Here is a 21761-nt window from a genome sequence, read left to right as displayed (position 1 = left end):
CTGTCTAAGCTATTCAATAAATCCAAGGCCAAAAAAAAATAGGCTTATGCCTCGAGGAAGGGAGAGAACGTAAGAGGTGGGAAATGATCACTGAAAAACTGACTGGCCAGTTTAATCATCGTAGTATTCCTATTCCAATTTACACCCACTAACTCCACACTGAATGATCAGAACAGAATCTGCAAATAAGCACACCAAGTTCTTATTGGTGGCAGTGGTGGAAATATTGGTTTAAAGGGGGCTGGGGGAAATAGTGTGTCAAATGGAAGTGCAATGGCTCATACATTTAATAAGAGTTCTGCTGAAAAGTAAAATTAAGTTGATATGTGCCTACAATGTTTAGACAGAAGCATTACTGAAAATACTATTAAACTAGGACTTGTAACATTTAATCCAAGTGCTCTTAAAAAACTGCAAAATGTCTTTAATAAGCTATGGTGACCGTGCCAAAAGAAAAAAGGTTTAAGCCAATTTCACAAAGGCCACTTGTCAGCCATCGATCAGTGGTAGCACTCACACCTGAGGCAGAACACTGTACTAATTTCTATCAGAAACTGGTAATTCTCTCTCAGCGACTCAAAAACAAATCTGGTCATTTAGCTCCCATTTGTTGGATCTTGCTGTGCACAAATCAGCTGCCATATTTTCCTAAAATAGTAACTGCAGTTCAAAAATATTTGAATGGCTATGAAAGACTATGATATTATGGAAGATTCTCTATAAAAGTAGAATCTTCATTCTCTTTTGCACATTTCAAATGCAAGATGGCTTCAATAATTTAATAAATGGCAAGATTTTTAGAATTCGGAAGGAACATCTTGCTTTTCAAATGGTTCCTCAAGGTTTAAGCTCCCAAACAAAGGTACCAACAATTCCTAGAGAAAAGCAAGATACATTCAAACTTCTTCAAATTAAATCTGCACATATTGATAAGCAGAGTGTTGATTAGCACAAGCCAAAGTCTCAATGCTAATTATTTAAAGTTTCAGCCAGAACAAATACTTCATCTCAACCTCATGAGAAAACACACTTACCAATATTTTCATTAATCTCTCCATTGGTCAGTCCATTCACTTCCCTCCTGCCTGGACGGGTCACTCTGAACAGCAATGAATAGGATTTTACCATATGGCTGTTGCTAGGTTCAAACTCGTTGCTAGGGACTGCTAGGGAAGGACAGTTGCCTGGTTTGGATTGGCTGTTGTCTGGGTTCAAAGGCACCTGCTTTTTACCTGTAGGCACTTGCTTGATAGGGCAACTAACATCCTTGAAAAGAAATGAAGTTAGTGAACTATCTGCTCAAACTGCAACACTTGCAAAAATAATTACATACTTAAAAATCAAACTAAGAATGCCAAGGCAGTCGTCTTACTAAATGTTTTGAACAAGTGATTTATTGTAGGTGACCAACTTAGGTTCTAAAATCCCCAATAATTAACCTAATGTGAGCTGGGGTAGACATGAACAGAGACAACAAGGGAATTACCAAAATATTAAAGCACATTGAATTGTTCCTTTTCCCAATGATATCAGCCCATGACTAGAAGGGATCAATAGTTCTTAAAACAGGGAACAATTTAGCCAGTCTGGTTTACATGTGACTCTAGACTCAGCAATATGGCTGTCTCTTAACTGCCATCTGAAAGCCACTCAATTATATTTAAGGTGGCCTATTACTACCTTTAGAGGGGATTCAGGATTGGCCAACAAATGCTAGCCTTGCCGGTGACATCCACATTCCATGAATTAATTGGAGGGGGGAGGGGACGGAAGAGGAGAAATCATCTAATTTTTTTGTTCCTCCTCACTTCAGCAACCCCATCAGAAAACCCCCATTTGCAGTGACAACGGGTGAAGACTGCTTTTGACGTTCAGCTTTGATAACATTCCAAGCTCATATACAAAGAAACACTTGAACAAGTGCCATAGGAACAAAATGCTGGAAAGTCTCAGAAGAGAAAGAATAGAGCCAACATTTCAAATCTGGATGGCTCTTCGTCAGAAACATTGACTCTATTCTCTCTCCACAGATGCTGTCAGACCTATTGACATTTTCCAGCATTTTCTGTTTTTGTTTCGGATTCCAGCATTCACAGTATTTTGCTTTCATGAGGGGCAATAGGGATACTGGCATCCGTAAAGGTATATCACAGCACAAGTGAGTGCATTTAGCAAAATGAGAGAAATAATGTTTAAACGAACCCATTTTATCATTTAATTGGGCAAAGGATTCAATTTCATAGAATCAGAATTGTCATGGTGCAGGCTATTCAGCCCATCGTATCTGCACCAGGTCTCCAAATCAGCACAACTTAGTGCCATATCCATTCAAATAACATCTTTGCCTCAATTGAACATACAAACAGCAATTTCAACTACACAATTATCTCAAGTCAGTCCAAACCAGACACCTCACTATGAAAGCTACATACATTAGACTAATTTTGTCTAAGCTTTGTGACAAAATAAGAGGGGGATGTTTTTCCCCACATACTACAGGTAAAGACTGCAAAGGTGTCCCATACTAAAATCACAGGCTTTAGTTGCAATGTGGACATGAGATTCTTTTGAGCTATTTATTTAAACAGATCGTCAGCTGGACAGGGTCTTGAAAAGGGCAGATACGTTTGCCAGATATAAAAGTGAAAGCAGAAAATATAATGGCCAATTAAGGCGCCAGATCTATTCCAATACATTTTATTACCAATTTCGTCCAACTCATTTAATCCGAGGAATCTTGCTCCCTGAACTGTCAGAAAGTCAAATCAAATGAAATATTACATTCCACATTACTTTTCCTCAATTAAGTACCTTCACCAGGGTTATTGGAGATTGAAGTGTGTAAAGTTGTCCCAGTTTTCACTAATCAATATACAATGATACAAGTATCCCAGGTGACATGTCAGGTTAAGATAATAAGATCTCTATACTCTACCTTACGTTTTTTGTGACAGACTTTAACAAGTAGCACCTCCAGGGATACAGAGTTTTGTTCGTTCTCTGAGTTTTGAGATGGCTTTTCTACAGAAAGATTCAAATAAGAGTTAAAAGTTCCAATTCATTAAGATCAATTCAATTTAATCTAAATATGACACTGTTCAAAGATTTATTTACAAGAGCAATATACCAATCAAGTTGAATTAATACATTCATGTTTCACTTTGTACCACAGATCAGGACACAAGGTCATACCTGCCTTTCCACAGTAAACTAAACCTCTGCCAGCCATCAAAAGGTATCAAGTATAAGGCTGGCACTTGCACACAAAGATGTCACTGGGGGTTACCCCTCTTGCAACTCCTAGCTGAACCGCAACAGGATATTGGCAAACTAACAGGTTCCATTTGTAACTCTCTATCTGGATGTTGTTGTGACCTGGGAGGTCAGAAACTATTTTTGACTTCAACATGCTTACTACTGAGTGGCAAATTTAGAGCAGATCTTTAGAGCAGAATTTAATGTTGAAATAAAAGATATAATTTTACTCCATACTTAATGTTACAAAGCCGATGCGCAGAGCGAGCAAAGCAACCCTTTAACCTATTTGCTTGCTTCAAAAACTAATTCAAAATTCAAATTGAATTCATTCCATTGTCCCCACAAGAGATACAAAATCCAAGCTAACAGGAAAGGGCATCTGATCTTGAGTTTGATCTTAGCCAAAAAAACCAAGAAGCGATGACACTATACTCCATTCTGAATTAATTCATAAAGCAAGAAAGGTTCAAGTATGATGTCTTACACTTTAGATTACAGTTCTGAATCTTTGCAGCTGGTGCAATGGATTTAAATAAGAACGGCTTTATTAAGAGAGGGTGAAAAGGAGAGGGCATACCCGTTAGGAGCAAGGGAATTAAGACCACTTTAATAATGCCATGAGACACACTTCAAGGGAGGAATTGTCAACTATTTAGCCAGTTGAGCCAAAGGTAAACATGTGGCATGCAATTGCATCGGTACTTAATTAACCTAACTAAGAACGTGCCCAGCTATCAATAACAGGTCTGGTTAAACTCCTGCCAGGACGTGGTGGATACATGGAAGGCTTGGGTGCAAAGGCACCCTGTGTGTTTACTGGCAACATTCTATCCAGTGTCAGACATGAATGACAACAACTGGGTGAGACAAGAAGTATCTACTAGCAAATTTGTACGCTCAGGTCACCATTTAGACAGAGCAGAACAAATACCAGATCAGATAAATGGGGTATGTCATCAAGCAAAGGATCCAGTCCACCATAAAGTAACAGGTCCATTCAGGGGATCAACTTCTCAACTAGAGCAATAGTGATATGGTTAACTGACCAGACAGGAGGTAAAGACCGACTTGGTTTTGTAATGTCTGATATACTTTCATAAGCCTGAAAGACAGTTTCATACTGCATTAATGAATTTAATTTTCATAGTACACAATACACCAGTACTCCACTAAGCCAGTTAAATGACCATGGGAAGCAAGCATTAAAGTCACAAAACTGTCACAAGGAAGACCATTCAATAATTAAGAACCTTGTGCTTAACTGGATGCTGCAGAAGTTATAACAAACTTGTCCAGGGAAACCTGATTAATATTTCTGCAATACTCTTAAGTCCCTCAGCCTCTTGGATAAATTCTCAGCTGTTGCATCCCTGGACTCACTGGATTTGTGATCAGAATACCTCTGTTTACTGGAAACTTGTGACAAACAATGTGCATCTTATCGCAATGGAGCGCAGCCCTGCAACAATACAAGGTCATCCAACACTGCCATAGTTCTCAAAACAAGAATGTTGACACACTTATTGCATCAGGAATTAATGCATCTTTTGTCTGCAGGAATGCAACATCAAGGAAATGAAAACTCAAAACTCTCAAATGGGCAGTTAAAAATGATAAAATAATTCAAAAACTCATCACAAAGCCCAACATCCTTACATTCTGCTGCAGAGTAAGTTGAATGGCTCTCAGTGCGTGGTATTATAGACCACTTTTGAGCCACAGCTGTTGTGGCAACATGCAGCTTTTGCATGCAGGATATAGTCTACCATTGATAGTAATGGTAGAGACTCCAAATCTCTTCAGTAGGAGTATTAATTTCCCAGCCTACACAGAGCATTTATTCCTGACGTCATGGGGAAAATGCTTTGTGGGTTTCCTCCGGTTTCCTCCCACAGTCTAACAGACGTGGTTAGGTGCACTGGCCATGTTAAATTCTCCCTCAAGGTACCCGAACAGGCACTGGAGTGTGGCAAATAGGGGAATTGCACATTGCAATGTTAATGTAAACCTTGCTTGTGTAATAAACTTTAAAAAGAGTGATCCTTCTTGACATTAAATGCCAACTGGAAACATCCTTTGGCTAATTCACTACCTTTGGTTTTTCACTCGATTACCCACTATTCTCATTATTCTTTTGCCATCATTCCACTGCATTTCCTGCAGATGACTCAAAGCACTTTGCCCAAATGGTTGCCTTCCACCTATGAAACATTTGTTAATTCAGCTGCACATAGGTGAGCAGGACTGCACTCTTACCCTCATATTATCTACCTTCACGGGATCATGATCAAGAATTTTTTTTTAAATGCCAAAAGCACCAATACTATTAAGCATCTGCCTGAATGAAGCACAATACTATTCAGCATCTGCCTGGATGACCCTCATGGCTCAGCCACTCACTGCCGTAACCAGCACACAGTTGTTTAAAAAACCCTTAGTTAACCTGGCTTTTAAGAATTGTTTGCCAACTTCCCAAAGGAACTCATGAACACTGCCGCACTGAAAGGAACTTTACATGAACAGTATATCACAAAAACTGACAGGCCAGTTGCTAAATGGCATAGTAGAAAGGCTGCTTCCAGATTGTGCATAACATATTAGAATTCAATCCAGGCACATGCATTCCAAGGTTACCAATCATGAGGGGAAGAAATTCACACAACCAGATGACACTCAGATTAAATCGTGGGTGTGTTTGCTTAACGCCACAAGTGGGTGACCTGTACAACAATGCATCATATTCTCATTTATCATATAGTGATGACGTCAGATAGACATGAACTTTAGCATAAAAACATTCATTGAAAAATTATTGGTTCCACTATGAATCAGCCACCCTCCATTCCACTACTGCTTCCACAAAACAGATGATGGTACACATTATACAAAGTCACAGTAGGTGTGAAGATGATGAAGGATTGCAAACTAATGTTATTTTGAGCAACACCACTTAACAGCAACTTCCCTGTATCCAACAGTATAGCCAACATACATACCATTTTTATGGAAGAAACCAGTAAATGTAAGTTGCAGATGAGCTGTCAAACTGGAGGAAAATTGAAAAAATTAATTTCCTTGCAGCTCAGGAATGTTCATACACAAACAGCAACTCATTACATAACACAACCAGTCAGTACAATCCACATTGTAAGGTGATTAATCTTTGTAATAGCACCATCAACAGCTAGTTTTGCAACTTAATACTGACAGGCTCTGCCACCATTCTACAAAACCAATTGTAATAAGTACTTGGCACGTATGAAAATTAGTTACACTTAATTTTGTTTATACAACATGGACGCTGGCTAGTCTGTATTTATTACCCAGCCTTAATTGTCCGAGGACAGTTAGGAGTCAACAACATTGCTGTGGCTCTGGAGTCATAAACAGGCCTGACCAAAGCAGGACAGAAGATTTCCTTCCGTAAAAGAAATTAGTGAATCAGATAGGTTTTTCTGACAATCGACAATGGTTTCATGGTCATCAGTAAACTCTCAATTCCAGATTTTTTTTTATTGAATTTGAAGTCCACTATCTGCTGTGGCGGGATTTGAACCCGGGTTCCCAAAGAAGTTGATAAAGAAGGGTAGGAGAAACTACGAAGCTGGGCTAGCGCTTAATATAAAAAAGGATAGCAAGAGTTTTTATAAATACATAAAAAGGAAGAGGGTGGCTAGGGTGAACGTTGGACCCTTAGAGGATGAGAGGGGGGACTTAGTGGTAGGGGATGGGGAAATGGCTGAGGCCTTGAATAACTTTTTTGTTTCGGTCTTCACGGAGGAGGACGTGAATAATTTGCCGGATGTTAGAGATGGAAAGGTGGTAGGACAGGAGGGTCTCAATGACATTATTGTTACTAGAGAGGCGGTGCTCGACAGACTGGAGGGACTGATTGTGGACAAGTCCCCAGGACCGGATGGAATACATCCAAGGGTTCTGAAAGAAATGGCGGAGGTGATCACTGGATTCTGGGGAAGTGCCGGAAGATTGGAAAACAGCTAATGTTACGCCGTTGTTTAAGAAGGGTGGCAGGCAAAAGGTAGGGAATTATAGGCCAGTTAGTTTAACGTCTGTTGTAGGTAAAATTTTAGAATCCGTCATCAAGGAGGAAATAGCGAGGCATCTTGAGGGGAACTGCTTGATACAGCAGACACAGCACGGTTTCGTTAAGGGGAAGTCACGTCTGACAAATTTATTGGAGTTCTATGAGGATGTGTCTAGGGCGGTGGATGTGGTCTTTCTTGATTTTCAGAAGGCGTTTGACAAGGTACCTCACAAGAGGTTATTGCAGAAGGTAAGGGGGCATGGAGTTGGGGGTAGGGTGTTAGCGTGGATAGAGGATTGGCTGTCAAATAGGAGGCAGAGAGTGGGGGGTCAATGGGTGCTATTCGGATTGGCGTTTGGTGACTAGTGGAGTGCCCCAGGGGTCGGTGCTGGGGCCTCAGCTATTCACCATTTATATAGATGATCTGGAGGAGGGAACTGAGTGTATGGTGTCGAAATTTGCTGATGACACCAAGATTGGTGGAACGGCAAATTGTGCGGAGGGTGTGGAGAGTCTGCAGAAGGATCTAGATAGGCTGGGCAAATGGGCCAGGAACTGGCAAATGGAATTTAATGTTGGCAAGTGCAAGGTGGTCCACTTTGGTAGGAATAATGGTAGGAAGGACTATTACTTATGTGGCGAAAAACTGCAGCAGGCGACAGTGCAGAGGGACCTTGGGGTCCTTGTGCATGAGTCGCAAAAACCCAGCCTGCAGGTGCAGCAGGTGGTCAGGAAGGCTAATGGGATGCTGGCCTTCATAGCGACGGGGATTAAATATAAAAGTAGGGAGGTCTTGCTGCAGCTGTATAGGGCACTGGTGAGGCCGCAGCTGGAGTACTGTGTGCAGTTTTGGTCGCCACACTTATGCAAGGATATTTTGGCCCTGGAGGGAGTGCAGAGGAGGTTTACTAGGCCGATGCCAGAGTTGAGGGGGTTGAGCTATGAGGAGAGGCTGAATAAACTAGGCTTGTACTCGTTAGAGTTTAGAAGAATGAGGGGAGATCTCATTGAGACATATATGATGATGAATGGGATGGATAGGATACAGGTGGAGACTCTTCCCACTCAGAAAGGAAAGTAGGACTAGGGGGCACAGCCTCAAGATAAAGGGGGGGCGGTTTAGAACGGAGTTGAGGAGGAACTTCTTCACTCAAAGGGTGGTGAATCTCTGGAATTCTCTGCTCGTTGAAGTGGTGGAGGCTGCCTCGCTAAATATTTTTAAGACGCGGGTTGATGGGTTTTTGATAAGCGAAGGGATTAAGGGTCATGGGGAGAGGGTGGGAAAGTGGAACTGAGCCGCGACAGGCTCGAAGGGCTAGATGGCCTACTCCTGCTCCTACTTCTTATGTTATGTTCAAAACATTAGCTGTTTCTGGATTAATATTCTAGCCATAATACCACTAAACCATCTCCTCCTCAGTAACAGTCTAGTAAGACCTCCAGATAAATTCCTGTCAACTTAGTCTCTATTTACCCAATGTATACATCACAAAGGAATAGGTCAGCTTGTGAATGTAGTAGACCACACTGACCGGATGACATGGTAGGAAAGTAAAGGTACTGGACAGATTAGCTTTAGCCCAATCATGGGGTAGCAGTAGTTAGCACTGCTGCCTCTCAGTGCCAGGGACCAGGATTTGATTCCCAGCTTGGGTCACTGTGCGAACTTTGCACATCTCCCCGTGTCTGCACGGATTTCCTCCAGCCCAAAAGGCTATGCTAAATTCTCCGAGTACCTGAGCAGGGGCGGAACGTGGCAACTAGGGGATTTTCACAGTAACTTCATTGCAGTGTTAGTGTAAACCCACTTGCGACACTAATAAAATAAACTCTCATACTCCATAGATTAGATTTAACTACTACATACGAAGAGGAAGAACACATGGAACAGACTGTCTAATTAGACAGAGGAGTTATAATAGATACACAAATTCAGGACAGAGTTATCTTGTTTTTAAATGAAATAAAGTCAAGGGTCAAGAGAACATATCATACTCTTGCTTAACCACAGAGGAGTTAGTCACGTTGCAGTTATTCCAAGTTTCAACATTGAACAAAAAGTGATACATTTTATTGGTAATATGCCTGCATTTATTCACAATGCCATTCTTGGACTTCCTTGTTTTTTGCAAATATACCATCATGACAATTCTCCATCCTTATTTCCTCTGCCACCTCTTTTTATTTTTATTTTATTGGTGCCACAAGTAGGCTTACATTAACACTGCAATGAAGTTACTGTGAAAATCCCCAAGTCGCCACACTCCAGTGCCTGTTCAGATACACTGAGGGAGTTTTTTTAAGCATGGCCAATGCACCAAACCAGCATGTCTTTTGGACTGTGGGAGGAAACTGCAGCATCCAGAGGAAACCCACGCAGACACGGGAGAACGTGCAGACTCCGCACAGTGACCCAAGCCAGGAATTGAACCTGGGTCCCTGGTGCTGTGAGTCAGCAGTGCTAACCATGATGCCATCCACTCTGCATCCAAAATCATTAGTTTGAGCAAAATTAGCTTAAATTCACATTACAGTTCACCGTCAGTTTTAGTTTTCATTACAACAAGGTAATTGGATTTGCTCTTGACCCACTTTTGATCATTAAAAACAAAAACAGCATTTGATCATGCTTTCAAATTTACAGCAACCAATGAAGGGATGCAAATTTCTGGACTGTACGTCTAAGCTCCAAATTGATAGTTCAGAAGAAAATGAGTTTCAGCAATGGGATTGATGCATGTAGAATTTTTAATTCTCTGCTACCAACTTTCTCCACTTACCTAAATGCATTGACTCAAGGGGTACAGTTCCACAGATATCAGCTGCTCTTCGGTAGCTTTTACAAAGTGTCTACTACTTGCACATATTTAACAAAAAGCATCAACATTCGACTGTGGAGATATCACAGCCATCTCTGTCCTTGTGCATCATGTCTGGAAGGTTGCTCAGGGTCCAGAACAAAAAAACCTATTACTATATGACCATATATTTTGTAATCAATGATCCATTATTGCATAATCCCAGAGCTACCTGTAAATTTGTTTTTCAAACTGACACCAACAAGCAGAAGAATGCTTTATTTCTGATCAGTCATATGGCTAACTACTAGAGACAAAGGGAATTTCAGCCCTCATGGCTATTCCATTTTTTAAAAAATATGCAATTATATCATGAATTAAAAATATCTCAGTTACATAATATGGCAAATAAATTAAATTTGGCAGCAGAAAACTTAGTGTCAAGCTTTTTAAAAAATCCCAAAGGCATTTTCAATTAATGGGGGCAATTGATCATTTGATAATATCCCAGGGTGGTTCATCATGAAGCAACATTTGTGGTATAAAAATGACAAAACAATTCCTGCCAAAACAACATTAAGCTCAGATGTACGAGACCCACAATTTGAATTAAAATTTCAGAAATAAAACTGGCAACAGCTAGCTACAAAATATTACATATGCAGAATGAGAAAATATGGTGCATTAATTATGTTTAACAAAGGAAAAATATTCCCCAATTCTCCAGAGTTTCAGCCTGTACACTGCTCTCACTGGTTGTTAATTAACTCCTGACAGAGAGGTTACCAGCTGATTAAGCACATTTTACCATTCAACAGATCTGGCAAACCAACAGTTGAGAGGTTTGTTCTCTAGACAAGCTGCTCTTGCTTTCTTTCCCAATACTGACTATTTTGGATCATTTCTGCAGATAGCTGGTAGAAAATACTGTATGGAGCCAAAAACTGCAGGGTGGATGTGCCGGTCAGGTTCCAGTAAATTTAAAGGTCAAGCAATACCACATATCAAAATGTATCACTGTTTCACTAGTTACGAAACCAACTTACCTGGGAGATTCCTGCTCTCCCCTCATCTTCTCTACTTTGGCCAGCATATCATTCACTTTAAAGGTTTTCCTGCAGCAGTTAAAAAAAAAATTATATATTTAACATAGATGCTGATGGCAAAATTTCCACAGATTACTATACTCAGCACTCAGTTTAGTTTGACAGTTTGAACAGTCCCACTTTAAAGAAAAATACTTGCACTACATAGTGCCTTTTGTGATCACAGGATATCTCAAAGTGCTTGATCGTCAAGCACTTGTGTAAACACTTTTGTAATATAGTAAACAAGACAGCCAATTTTTTTCTATTGCCACCTTATTAAAAAGTGCGATAATGAAAGATAATCTGTTTTTTCAATGTTGATTTGCAATGGAGCAGATCAATGGTTAGCACTGTTGCCTCACAGCACCAGAGATCCAGGCTTGAGTCCGGTCTCAGGTGACTGTGATATTCTCCCTTTGTCTGCATAGGTTTCCTCCAACAGTCCAAAGATATGCAGGTTAGGTGGATTGGCCTTGCTAAATCGCCAGCATAGTGTCCAAGATGCCATAGTGAACATGTGAGGTTACAGGGATAAGGCAGGAGAGGGGGCCTGGGTAAGACACTCTTGCCAGAGTCAGTAGAAACTTAATGGGCTGAATGGCCATCATCTGTACTGGAGGGACTCTATGATTGATGGGTAAATATTGGCCAGGATACCAAGGATAACGTCCTGCTCTTCTTTGAGATAGTGCAATGCGATCTTTTACGCCCACATCAGGGCAGGTGGGGCCTCAGTTAACATCCAAAAGCCAGCAGCTCCAAATAAAAACAAATACTGCAAGTCTGAAGCAAAAATAATAAACACTGGAAACACAGATCAGTTAGCATTTATATATAATGTTGCAGCTCCCATCCATCAGAAATGAACTGAACAATTGGAATTTACAACTTGTTTGGACTGAAGGGAAAGAATGCACAAGTGAGACAGTGCCAGAAAAAGTGAACACCGTACTTTCACGAGTACCCCCAAAATGTTTTACTGCCAATAAATTACTTAACAGACAGAACAAAGAAATAGGAATAGATCACCAGGCCCATAGAGCCTACTCCACCATTCAATACGATTATGGTTCATAGAATCATAAAACCCCACAGTGCAGAAAGAGGCTGTCCGGCACCATCGAGTCTGCACCAATCAGAATCCCACCCAGGCCCTACCCCTACATCCCTACACATTTTACCCACTAATCCCTCTAACCTAAGTATCCCAGTACACCAAGGGGCAATTTTAGCATAGCCAATCAACCTAACCCGCACATCTTTGGACTGTGGGAGGAAACCGAAGAACCCGGAGGAAACCCATGCAGACACAAGGAGAACGTGCAAACTCCACACAGTTACCCGAGCCAGGAATCAAACTCAGGTCCCTGGAGCTGTGAAGCAGCAATGCTAACCACTGCGCTACCGTACCGCCCTCATCTTTAACTTCCATAAACACCAAAAATCTGTCCGTATGGCCTTAAATGCATTTCAGCTCTGATTTTCACACTAAGAGAGTCATAGAGGTTTATAGCATGGAAACAAGCCCTTCGGCCCAACTTGTCCATGCTGTCCTTTTTTTAAATTACGAACTAGTCCCAATTGCCAGCGTTTGGCCATATCCCTCTATACCCTTCTCACTCATGTAAATTTCTAAATGCTTTTTAAAAGACAAAATTGTACCCGCCTCTACTATCATCTCTGGCAGCTCGTTCCAGACATTCACCAGCCTCTCTGAAAAAACTGCCTTTCTGGACCCTTTCGTATCTCTCCCCTCTTACCTTAAACCCTTTAGTTTTAGACTCTGCTACTTTTGGGAAAAGATGTTGACTATCTAGCTGATCTATGCCCCTCATTGTCTTATAGACTTCCACAAGATCACCCTTAAGCCTCCTATGCTCCAGGGAAAAAAGTCCCTGCCTCTCCTTTTCACTCAAACCATCAAGTCGCGGTAGCATCCTAATATATCTTTACCGCACTCTTTCTAGTTTAATACAATCATCTCCATAAAAGGGTGACCAGAGCTGTGCACAGTATTCCAACTGTGGCCTTATCAATGACAATTTCAACAAGACACCCCAACTCCTGTATTCAATGTTCTGACCAATGAAACCTAGCATTCCAAATGCCTTCTTTACCACCCTGTCCACCTGTGACTACACTTTCAAGAAGCTATGAACCTGTACCCCTAGATCTTTGTTCTATAAACCTCCCCAATGCCCCACCATTAACTGAGTAAGTCCTGCCCTAGTTCAATCCACCAAAATGCATCACCTTGGATTTATCTAAATTAAACTCCATCCGCCATTCATCTGCCCACTGGCCCAATTGATCAAGATCCCATTGTAATCTGAGATAACCTTCTCTACTGTCCACTATGCCACCAATTTTGGTGCCACCTGCAAACTTACTAACCAAGCCTCCTAAATTCTCATCCAAATCATTAATATAAACGACAAATAACAGTGGACCCAGTACCAATCCGAGGGACACCGCTGGCCTCCAGTTTGAAAAACAACTCTCGCCAACCACTTTGATGTCTGTTGTCAACAAGCCAATTTTGTATCCAACTGGTTACCTTACCCTGAATCCCATGAGATTTAACCTTATGCAACAACCTACCTTGCTTAAGTCCATGTAGACAATATTGGCTGCACTGCCCTTATCTACCTTCTTGATAGATAAAACCTCACTTTCATGAGACATGATTTTCCACTCAAAGCCATGCCGACTGTCCCTAACCAGTCCTTACTTCTCTAAATGCCTATCGATCCTGTCTCTCAGAATACCTTTCAACAACTTACCCACTACAGATGTTTGGCTCACACTGCCTGCAGCCCTTCTTAAAGAAAGTCACATCTGCCATCCTCCAATCTTCAGGCACCTCACCTGTGGCTTTCAATGATTCAAATATCTGCACTAGGGAACCTTCAATATCTTCCCTAGCCTCCCACAACATCCTGGGATTTCATCAGGCTCCAGGGATTTATTAATCTTGAAGAGCTTTAAGGTTTAATTGCATTTAATGTAAGCCTACTTGTGACACTAATAAATAAATTTCAAAGCTTTAAACTTTGGAGTAGAGAATTCCAGATTCACAAGCCTGTAATTTCTAATCACAGTCCTAAACGATCAGCTCTTTTACCGAGACCGTGCCCCTTTAGGTTCACAGACCAGTAGAAACAATCTCTCAGCATCTACCCTATCAAGCCTCTTAAAAATTTTGTAGGTTATGAGCACATCTCTCGTTCTTCTGAATTAGAACATAAGCCCAATTTAATTAGTCTATCATATGATAACCACCTCAGCCCATCTACTGGGCCTTCGCTGTACTGCCTTCAAATGAAGTATATCCTCTTAAATGCAAGATGCCAAAACTGCACAGAATCCCAAGCGTGGCATCCCCAAAACTCTAGGCAATTCTAACATTTCTTTACTTTAATATTCAAACCCCCTTGCAATAATGGTCTAAATGCCATTTATCTTCCTAATTGCTTGTTGCATCTACATGCATTCCTTGAACAAGCATACTCTTGCTTAACCACAGAGGAGTTAGTCACGTTGCAGAGTTATTCCAAGCTTCAACATTGAACAAACAAGTTATACATTTTATTTATTTCTAGGTTTATAACCTCTCATTTATAGGTTTCACATTTTTAAAAAATATATTCTGCCATCTTGTTTCCTACTCATCTTCTATATCTCTTTGCAGCCTTTATCACAGCTTACCTCCCCACCTAGGTTAGTATCAGCAAACTACGATACATTCCTCATCTCTTCATCCAAGTCATTATTGTAGATTGTAAATAGCTGAGGCCCCCAGCACTGATCCTTGCACTCCACTATCTGCCAAATTGAAAAAGGCCATTTTTGCTCACTCTGCTTTGTTAATCAATTCTCTATCCATGCCAAAATATTACCCAGCTTCATGAGTCCTTTGCCTATTAACTTGTGACAACTTATCAAATGCCCTTTGGAAATCCAGCATCTACTAGTTCCCCTTTATGTATCCTAATAGTTACATCAAAACAAATTACAATTTGTCAAAACAGGGTTTTCATTTAGTAAAAAAGTGCTTAAAATCATCCCAAGAACAAGGAACAGGAACCAGTAATAAGCTTATCTAAATGTTATTATTCCTCTGGCTTGACTACATTCAGCTTAACATTTCAGTATAAATTGTCATCTTTAGCCTCAAGCAGAAAGTCTGAATTCTAAACATGGCAGATTCACCCTGTAACTCCTAACTAAGAAATGCTCCAGCCACACAGCTTTAAAAATACGTATTTAATTTGATTACTCATTCATTAAGTGGCAAAACGTATCTATTTCAGAAGGAGATGGTTGGAGAACAGGAACTGCTCTATTGTACAAGAAGCTGTCTCAGCGAACCCCTGGGAAGAGACTTCCCACAAGATAGTGTACTAAATGGGATTAGGCTCAGGTATGAAATAAAGCACCTTGATAGCACTCGTCAAAAACACGCAAGAATAGCAAAGTATTAAAGTCCAGACAGCACCTGTGAAACCACCAGAGTACAAAAATTTTCAGCAGATAAATGAAATGAATGAAGCAGCACTCTGGCTCAAGTTCCAGCTTTCTGATACACTGTGCTAACATTGAAGTGTTAAGTCAGTCTCCATCAACAGTAAAGTCCCAAAGCTCATTGAAATTAAATGCAAATTTGTTCTATCAGAGGATGGATTGGTATCCAAGCATTCTTTCACAGGGTTGGGCAGGCTTTCGACGTCGAGAGATTTATAAATATCCGGGGGGGGGCGGCGGCGGAATGACTGGTTTAAATAATGCTGTTCAATTGTCACATTTTCAGGATTATTTGCACATTGATATTTCATTATTTGTGGAATCTTGCTGTGTATAGCACTTGAATTTCAATAATAATTAATTTGATGTGAAGCACTCTGACAACCTTACACACAAACAGTAGATAAATTAGATAAATTGAAGCTAATTCATTCTTGAATCTCCTGATAGCACCGCCTTGAGCAGGTTACTGGATGGTGGTGGTGGTTCACAGCTGCTGCCCAAAAGAAGAGATGTCACTGAGAAGGCACTTGCAACGCTTGCAAGGGAGGAAAGGGGGAGGGTGTGGGAAGGCACAGGGCGAGGGGGATTGGGAGCAGTGGGACCATAAAAGGATTTAAACAGCTGAATGAACATTTTCAAATGGAGACTGGAAGACACTGGATAGGAAGCTGTAAATATAGCAGCAGGCAGTGATATTATGCAGGCAATGAATTTTTTTCTCATTCAGTCTGGGAAATGTGGGCATCACTGGCACAGCCAGCATTTATTGCCCATTCCTAATTACCCTTGAACAGAATTGCTAGGCCATTTCAGAGGTCAACCACATCACTATGGGTCTGGAATCACACCGGCTAGACTAGGTAAGGGTGGAAAAATTTGCTTCCCCAAAGGGATAGTGAACCAGATGGAATTTTATAATAATCAACAATAGTTTCATGATCATTAGACTTTGGAACCAGATTTTTGTTGAACTCAAATTTCATCATCTGCCATGGTGGGATTCGAATTTGGGTGCCCAGAACATTACCCTGGGTCTTTGGATTACTAGTCCAATGACAATACCATTCATATATTGTAGGTGTAACACAGACTGTTAGTGATGTGGACGTACCAGTGTTAGACTGGGGTGAACAAATGATACCAGGTTATAGTCCAGATTTATTTGAAATTTCGGAGCACTGCTCCTTCATCAGGTGAAGTGGAGATAGGTGCGCAGGAAGAGAATATATAAATGGAGCGACGATAGCCTACTCCTCTCAGGTCAACAGATAAGTACAGACAGTACTCTGTCTATTGATTCTGTGCCTATGCGCGTTCTCTCCACTTCACCTGACGAAGAATTTGATTTGTCACATATTAGTATACAGTGAAAAGTAGTTTCTTGCACGCTATACAAAGCATACCATTCATAGACTAAATAGGGAAGAAAAAGAAAGGAGAGGATGCAGAATGTAGCATCACAATCATAACTTGGGTATGGAGACAGACCAATTTAATACGAGGTAGGTCCATTCAAAAGTCTGTTGGCAACAGGGAAGGAACTGTTGAATCGGTTGGTACGTGACCTCAGACATTTGTATCTTTTTTCTGATGGAAGAAGAAGATAGAAGAGAGTATGTCAGGGGTGCATGGCGTTCTTGATTGTACTGGCTGTCTTTGAGGCAGTGGGTAGTGTAGACAGAGTCAATGGATGAAAGGCTGTGTGACGGACTGGGCTTCCTTCACAACCCTTACTTTCTTGTGGTCGTGGACAGAGAAGGAGCTCTGCAAAAGTTGGAGAGAGTCATAGCAGACATGCTAAATTTCCTTAGCCTCCTGGGAAAGTAGAGGCGTTGATGGGCTTCCTTAACTACAGCATCTTAACTATAGTGGAGGGACCAGGACAGATTGTTGGTGATCTGGACACTGAGAAATTTGAAGTTCCCCACCATTTCCAACTTGTCCTTGTTGATGTAGACAAAGGCATGTCCACCACTACACTTCCTGAAATTGATGATTATCTCCTTCGCTTTGTTTACTTTGAGAGAGATTATTATCGTTGCATCAGTTCACCAGATTCTCTATCTCTTTCCCTTTCCGGTACTCCGTCTCATTACTTGAGATCCTACCCATGACAATGGTAAAAATCGAATTGATGGGGAATTTGGCCATACAGTCACGTGTACAGCAAGGGGCTGAGGACACTTGTGGGGCACCAGTGTTTAGGATGATTGTGGAGGGGTTGTTGCCTATCCTTAATGACTGTGGTCTGTGGGTTAGGAAACCTAGGATCCAGTCGCAGAAGGGCGAGCTGAGCTCTGGGCCATGGAGTGAAAGGCTCAGCTGTAGTCAATAAATAAGAATGACATAGATGCCTTTGTTATCCAGGTGCTCCAGGATTGAAGGAGCTGCACTTTGAAAGCTTGAAATTTCAAATAAACCTGGACTATAACCTGGTGTTGTGTGACCTCTCAACGTTAGTGGACTTCAGTTACTGTCATTTTAGGTACCATGGCAGGGGATGAAACTGTATAGAAATACAAACATTTATAGTAAAGGTGGCTAGAGATATGCAGCAAAACATGCTCAGACTTTGGTGCAGGGAAACTTGAAGAGTGTTGCTCATATAATCGCCACATAAATCTTAGCAGTATTTTCTGTTTTGACAATTTCTAAGGAGTCCACTGGTTTTTAAAAAGGTAGATCAGAACTGAAAAAGGAAATGTAGATGATTCACTTCCCATTCAAAAAAATTGGAAGTGTGAAACAGCAAGTAAAGGATTCATGAAAAGTGTAGGACTAAGTGCAAAGGAACAGTTAACCAAGTCTAAAAGCCCGTTCTGATGAGAAAACTGTGCTATATGGATAACAATGGGCCAATATGCATTTAATTCTTTAAGCTTCTCATTTTAAAGTTTTGCCAGACAGTTTCAGAAAGTGCCAAATCTTATTCAGATATGGCACCCAAGACACCAGTGCCTCAACAAACTGGAAGTTTAGAGTGTGGGCACCAGTCAACAAGATTTTAAAAAGCATTGCCAAAGTCCACGCCTGTCCTTACCCAATAGCTACATTTACAGCAAGAGCCAGTGAGCAGGAACAACCCAGGTGCAAATCCACTGAACCAAACTAGCACATGCTAAAGATACCTTAACCTAAAAAAAAAACACTAAAAAGCGATCATTTTGAAGACAACAGCCACCTTTTGCGCTGCAGAACTTCAATGGACAAAGCATTTAACCAATGGCACAGCATCTGATAATATTATAATTACTCAATGCCAGCTACTAACATTAAGACCTCTCACCTGATCATCTTTTCCTAATGTTACTACGAGCCCTCTGAATAACACCCAGAGTAATCATAGGAACGAGTCAATATGCACAGGGCAGGGTTCAACTTCAAACCCATCAGTCACCGATTCATGGCATCAGCTAATCTTGTTGGCCAAACACGCCAAGTCAAAAAAGTGGTGATTCAAGACCCAATCTAAAACGTGAGCTCAAAAATCTGGACTGACTTCAGTTGGCATTGAAGGATTTTTGTATAGTCACAGATGTCATCCTTCATGTGGCGTTAAATGATGCAGACCCTTTTGGCAGAAGATCCAATAATATTACACAAAGGAGCAAATTCACCCACTCCGAGTTACATTTTGTAATAACTGCAAGGCCCAACAACTACTAGGCAGATGAAAGTAACTGATTTGCTTTATTCAAATTAAACTTTGTACAAGAGAGGACGACACAAACCACTGCACTCAACTCCCAAAGGGGGCAGATTCTAACCGCCACTCAGAGCCTGGACTTGCGTTCAACTGCCACATACTACTGTTGAGCTACCACACCCCCTCCCCACTTTTAAGTTCCATGCAATCCTATTTATGAAGAGAACTGTTTACAATAGCACACAAAATAAAAGTGGGGTACCAATACATTCTCAAAATTTCAGTCTATCAGGAGACTTTAGAATTCTCAGAATGTCTGAGCTATCTGGCTGACTTTGCATCAGCTGAGATAGCAATGTCTTGAGTAGAATCATCATAGAACCCCACTGTGCAGCAGACAGCCAGTCAGCCCGCCCATCGAGACTGCACTGATGACAACCCCACCCAGGCCCTATCCCTGTAACACCACACACTTAGTGTCGGGGGATTGACAGGATAAGAGGCAATTTACCATGGCCAATCCATCTAACCTGCATATCTTTGGATTGTGGGAAGAAACCCACGCAGACATGGGGATAATGTGCAAACTCCACATAGACAATGACCCAAGGCTGGAATTGAACCCAGGTCTCTGGTGCTGACAGGCAGCAGTGCTAACCACTGTGCCACCCATTAGCGATCAGCTAATTTCAGTTTGAGGTGGTATGTTAATGCAGACATCCACTCCTGTTCCTACTGGAACAACATGGGGCTCTTCCGCTTAAATAATTGGTCCCGCTGAACTTGGCAGTAATGGGGTAACTCTGGTAAACGTTCCTGGATCATCCTGGTTAGCTTGTTTGCATTAGTTTCTTTCTTCTTGAAGGGGATGGATAGGGTAGAGAGATTCTTCCCTCTCGTCCTGCTGTCCTTTCTGAGTGGGATAAGGATGGGGCAGTTTAGAACGGAGTTGAGGAGGAACTTCTTCACTCAAAGGGTGGTGAATCTCTGGAATTGTCTGCCTGTTGATGTGGTAGAGCCTACCTCGCTAAATATATTTAAGACACGGGTGGATAGGTTTTTGGTAGGCAAGGGAATTAAGGGTCATGGGGAAAAAGGGGGAAAGTGGAACTGAGCCACTTCAGATCAGCCATGATCTTATTAAATGGCGAGGCAGGCTCGAAGGGCTAGACGGCCTACTCCTGCTTCTATTTCTTACGTTCTTATGTTCTTTATGTGGTTTGTATGTTTCCTTACTTTTCTTCCCTAGAGATCAGATAGGATACCGGAACTGTTTTTGATATTATCTTGCAGGGTAGCCAGGCTGGGCCAACCTTAAAAGTTCTGGACAAATATTAAGTCACTTACTTCAAATTACTTCTAGTGTAATTTCATTAGCAAAGAAATAGCAAAGTCTTTCAATATACCAAAACCAAAGTTCAGTCTCTGGGTCAAAAGGATTGATTTGCCAGAGATTTTCTTTTTAAAAAATCTCCGAAGGGACCCCCCCGCCGCCTCTCAATTCCATGTGGTGGTGACTGTAGTCCCAAATTACCTCACCACCAAGACAATAACTGCAAGGCTCAACAACTACTTGGCAAACAAAAGTAATAAAATTGTTTATCCAAATTAAATTTTGTACAAGCAAGGATGACAAAGGCCACCTTACTTCTCAACTCCCTCGGGGTTAGTTGCCAGCATTCAACCTCCGCTACGTAAGTTTGAACTTGTATTCAACCACTGCACCATGCTCAACTGCTGCGTTGTGCATTCATGCCATCACAAATTTATTCTCCAACTAATCTCAAACAAAGTTAACTGGGTATTGTTTGTGAGACACTTGCTACTGCAATGTGTGCACATTCGCTTGCAAACCAACACTGGCTACATTTAAAAACTAATTAATAGGCTGTAAACACTTGATGTATAAGGAAATTAAAAGCGCTATATAAATGAAAGTCTGTTTGTTCCAATACTTGTCAAAACCCCTATCCCCTCCAGAATTTGTTGTTGCAATGCCCTCATTCCAAACCTTCTTTCACTAACTTCAAAACATAGCCCCTAATATGTTATTTGCAACTTCACTGATCTTTATTGATTTTGTTTCCTAAACATTAAAATCTCAATCTTTAAAACCCCAATGGCCTCAGCGCCCAGCTATCTACTTTGTTTATACTCTCCCATTCCCTCTGGTCCACTGACTAGCTTTATATACATTATATTTTCATTGGTGTGACCAGAGTAAGATTGAGAGAGAGAGATTCGTGCTGAGGGTAAGGCAGCTAGTGTTTGGCTATTTATTTATCCGTTAAGTTCTTTTTCCACAGGCTTTTTTCCTTAAAAAGTTTTTTTTAAACTGGGAAAACTGCGCAGGCGCCCAATGCCAGCCAGTGGAGAACAAAAGCTATAAAGAGCAGGCC

The 21761-nt window shown here is 41.1% G+C and overlaps 1 protein-coding gene across 2 annotated transcripts in view; it reads right to left on the bottom strand.

Annotated features, from left to right (window-relative positions):
- The window catches only part of suz12b (SUZ12 polycomb repressive complex 2 subunit b), a 77157-nt gene that overhangs the window by 29935 nt on the left and 25461 nt on the right, over nucleotides 1-21761 (bottom strand). For both annotated transcript variants that reach the window (XM_080209302.1, XM_080209303.1), the window contains exons 4-7: nucleotides 11148-11216; nucleotides 6255-6304; nucleotides 2936-3021; nucleotides 1035-1266 (exon numbers count right to left, since the gene is read on the bottom strand). In XM_080209302.1, coding sequence (XP_080065428.1) covers nucleotides 1035-1266; nucleotides 2936-3021; nucleotides 6255-6304; nucleotides 11148-11216 — 437 coding nt within the window. The remainder of the gene's footprint in view (nucleotides 1-1034; nucleotides 1267-2935; nucleotides 3022-6254; nucleotides 6305-11147; nucleotides 11217-21761) is intronic.

Source organism: Carcharhinus amblyrhynchos, chromosome 21 (assembly GCF_965287045.1).
Source record: "Carcharhinus amblyrhynchos chromosome 21, sCarAmb.v2.hapA, whole genome shotgun sequence".
NCBI lineage: Eukaryota > Metazoa > Chordata > Chondrichthyes > Carcharhiniformes > Carcharhinidae > Carcharhinus > Carcharhinus amblyrhynchos.
Note: the sequence above shows the minus strand (reverse complement) of the source record. Positions and strands in the feature narration are given on the sequence as shown.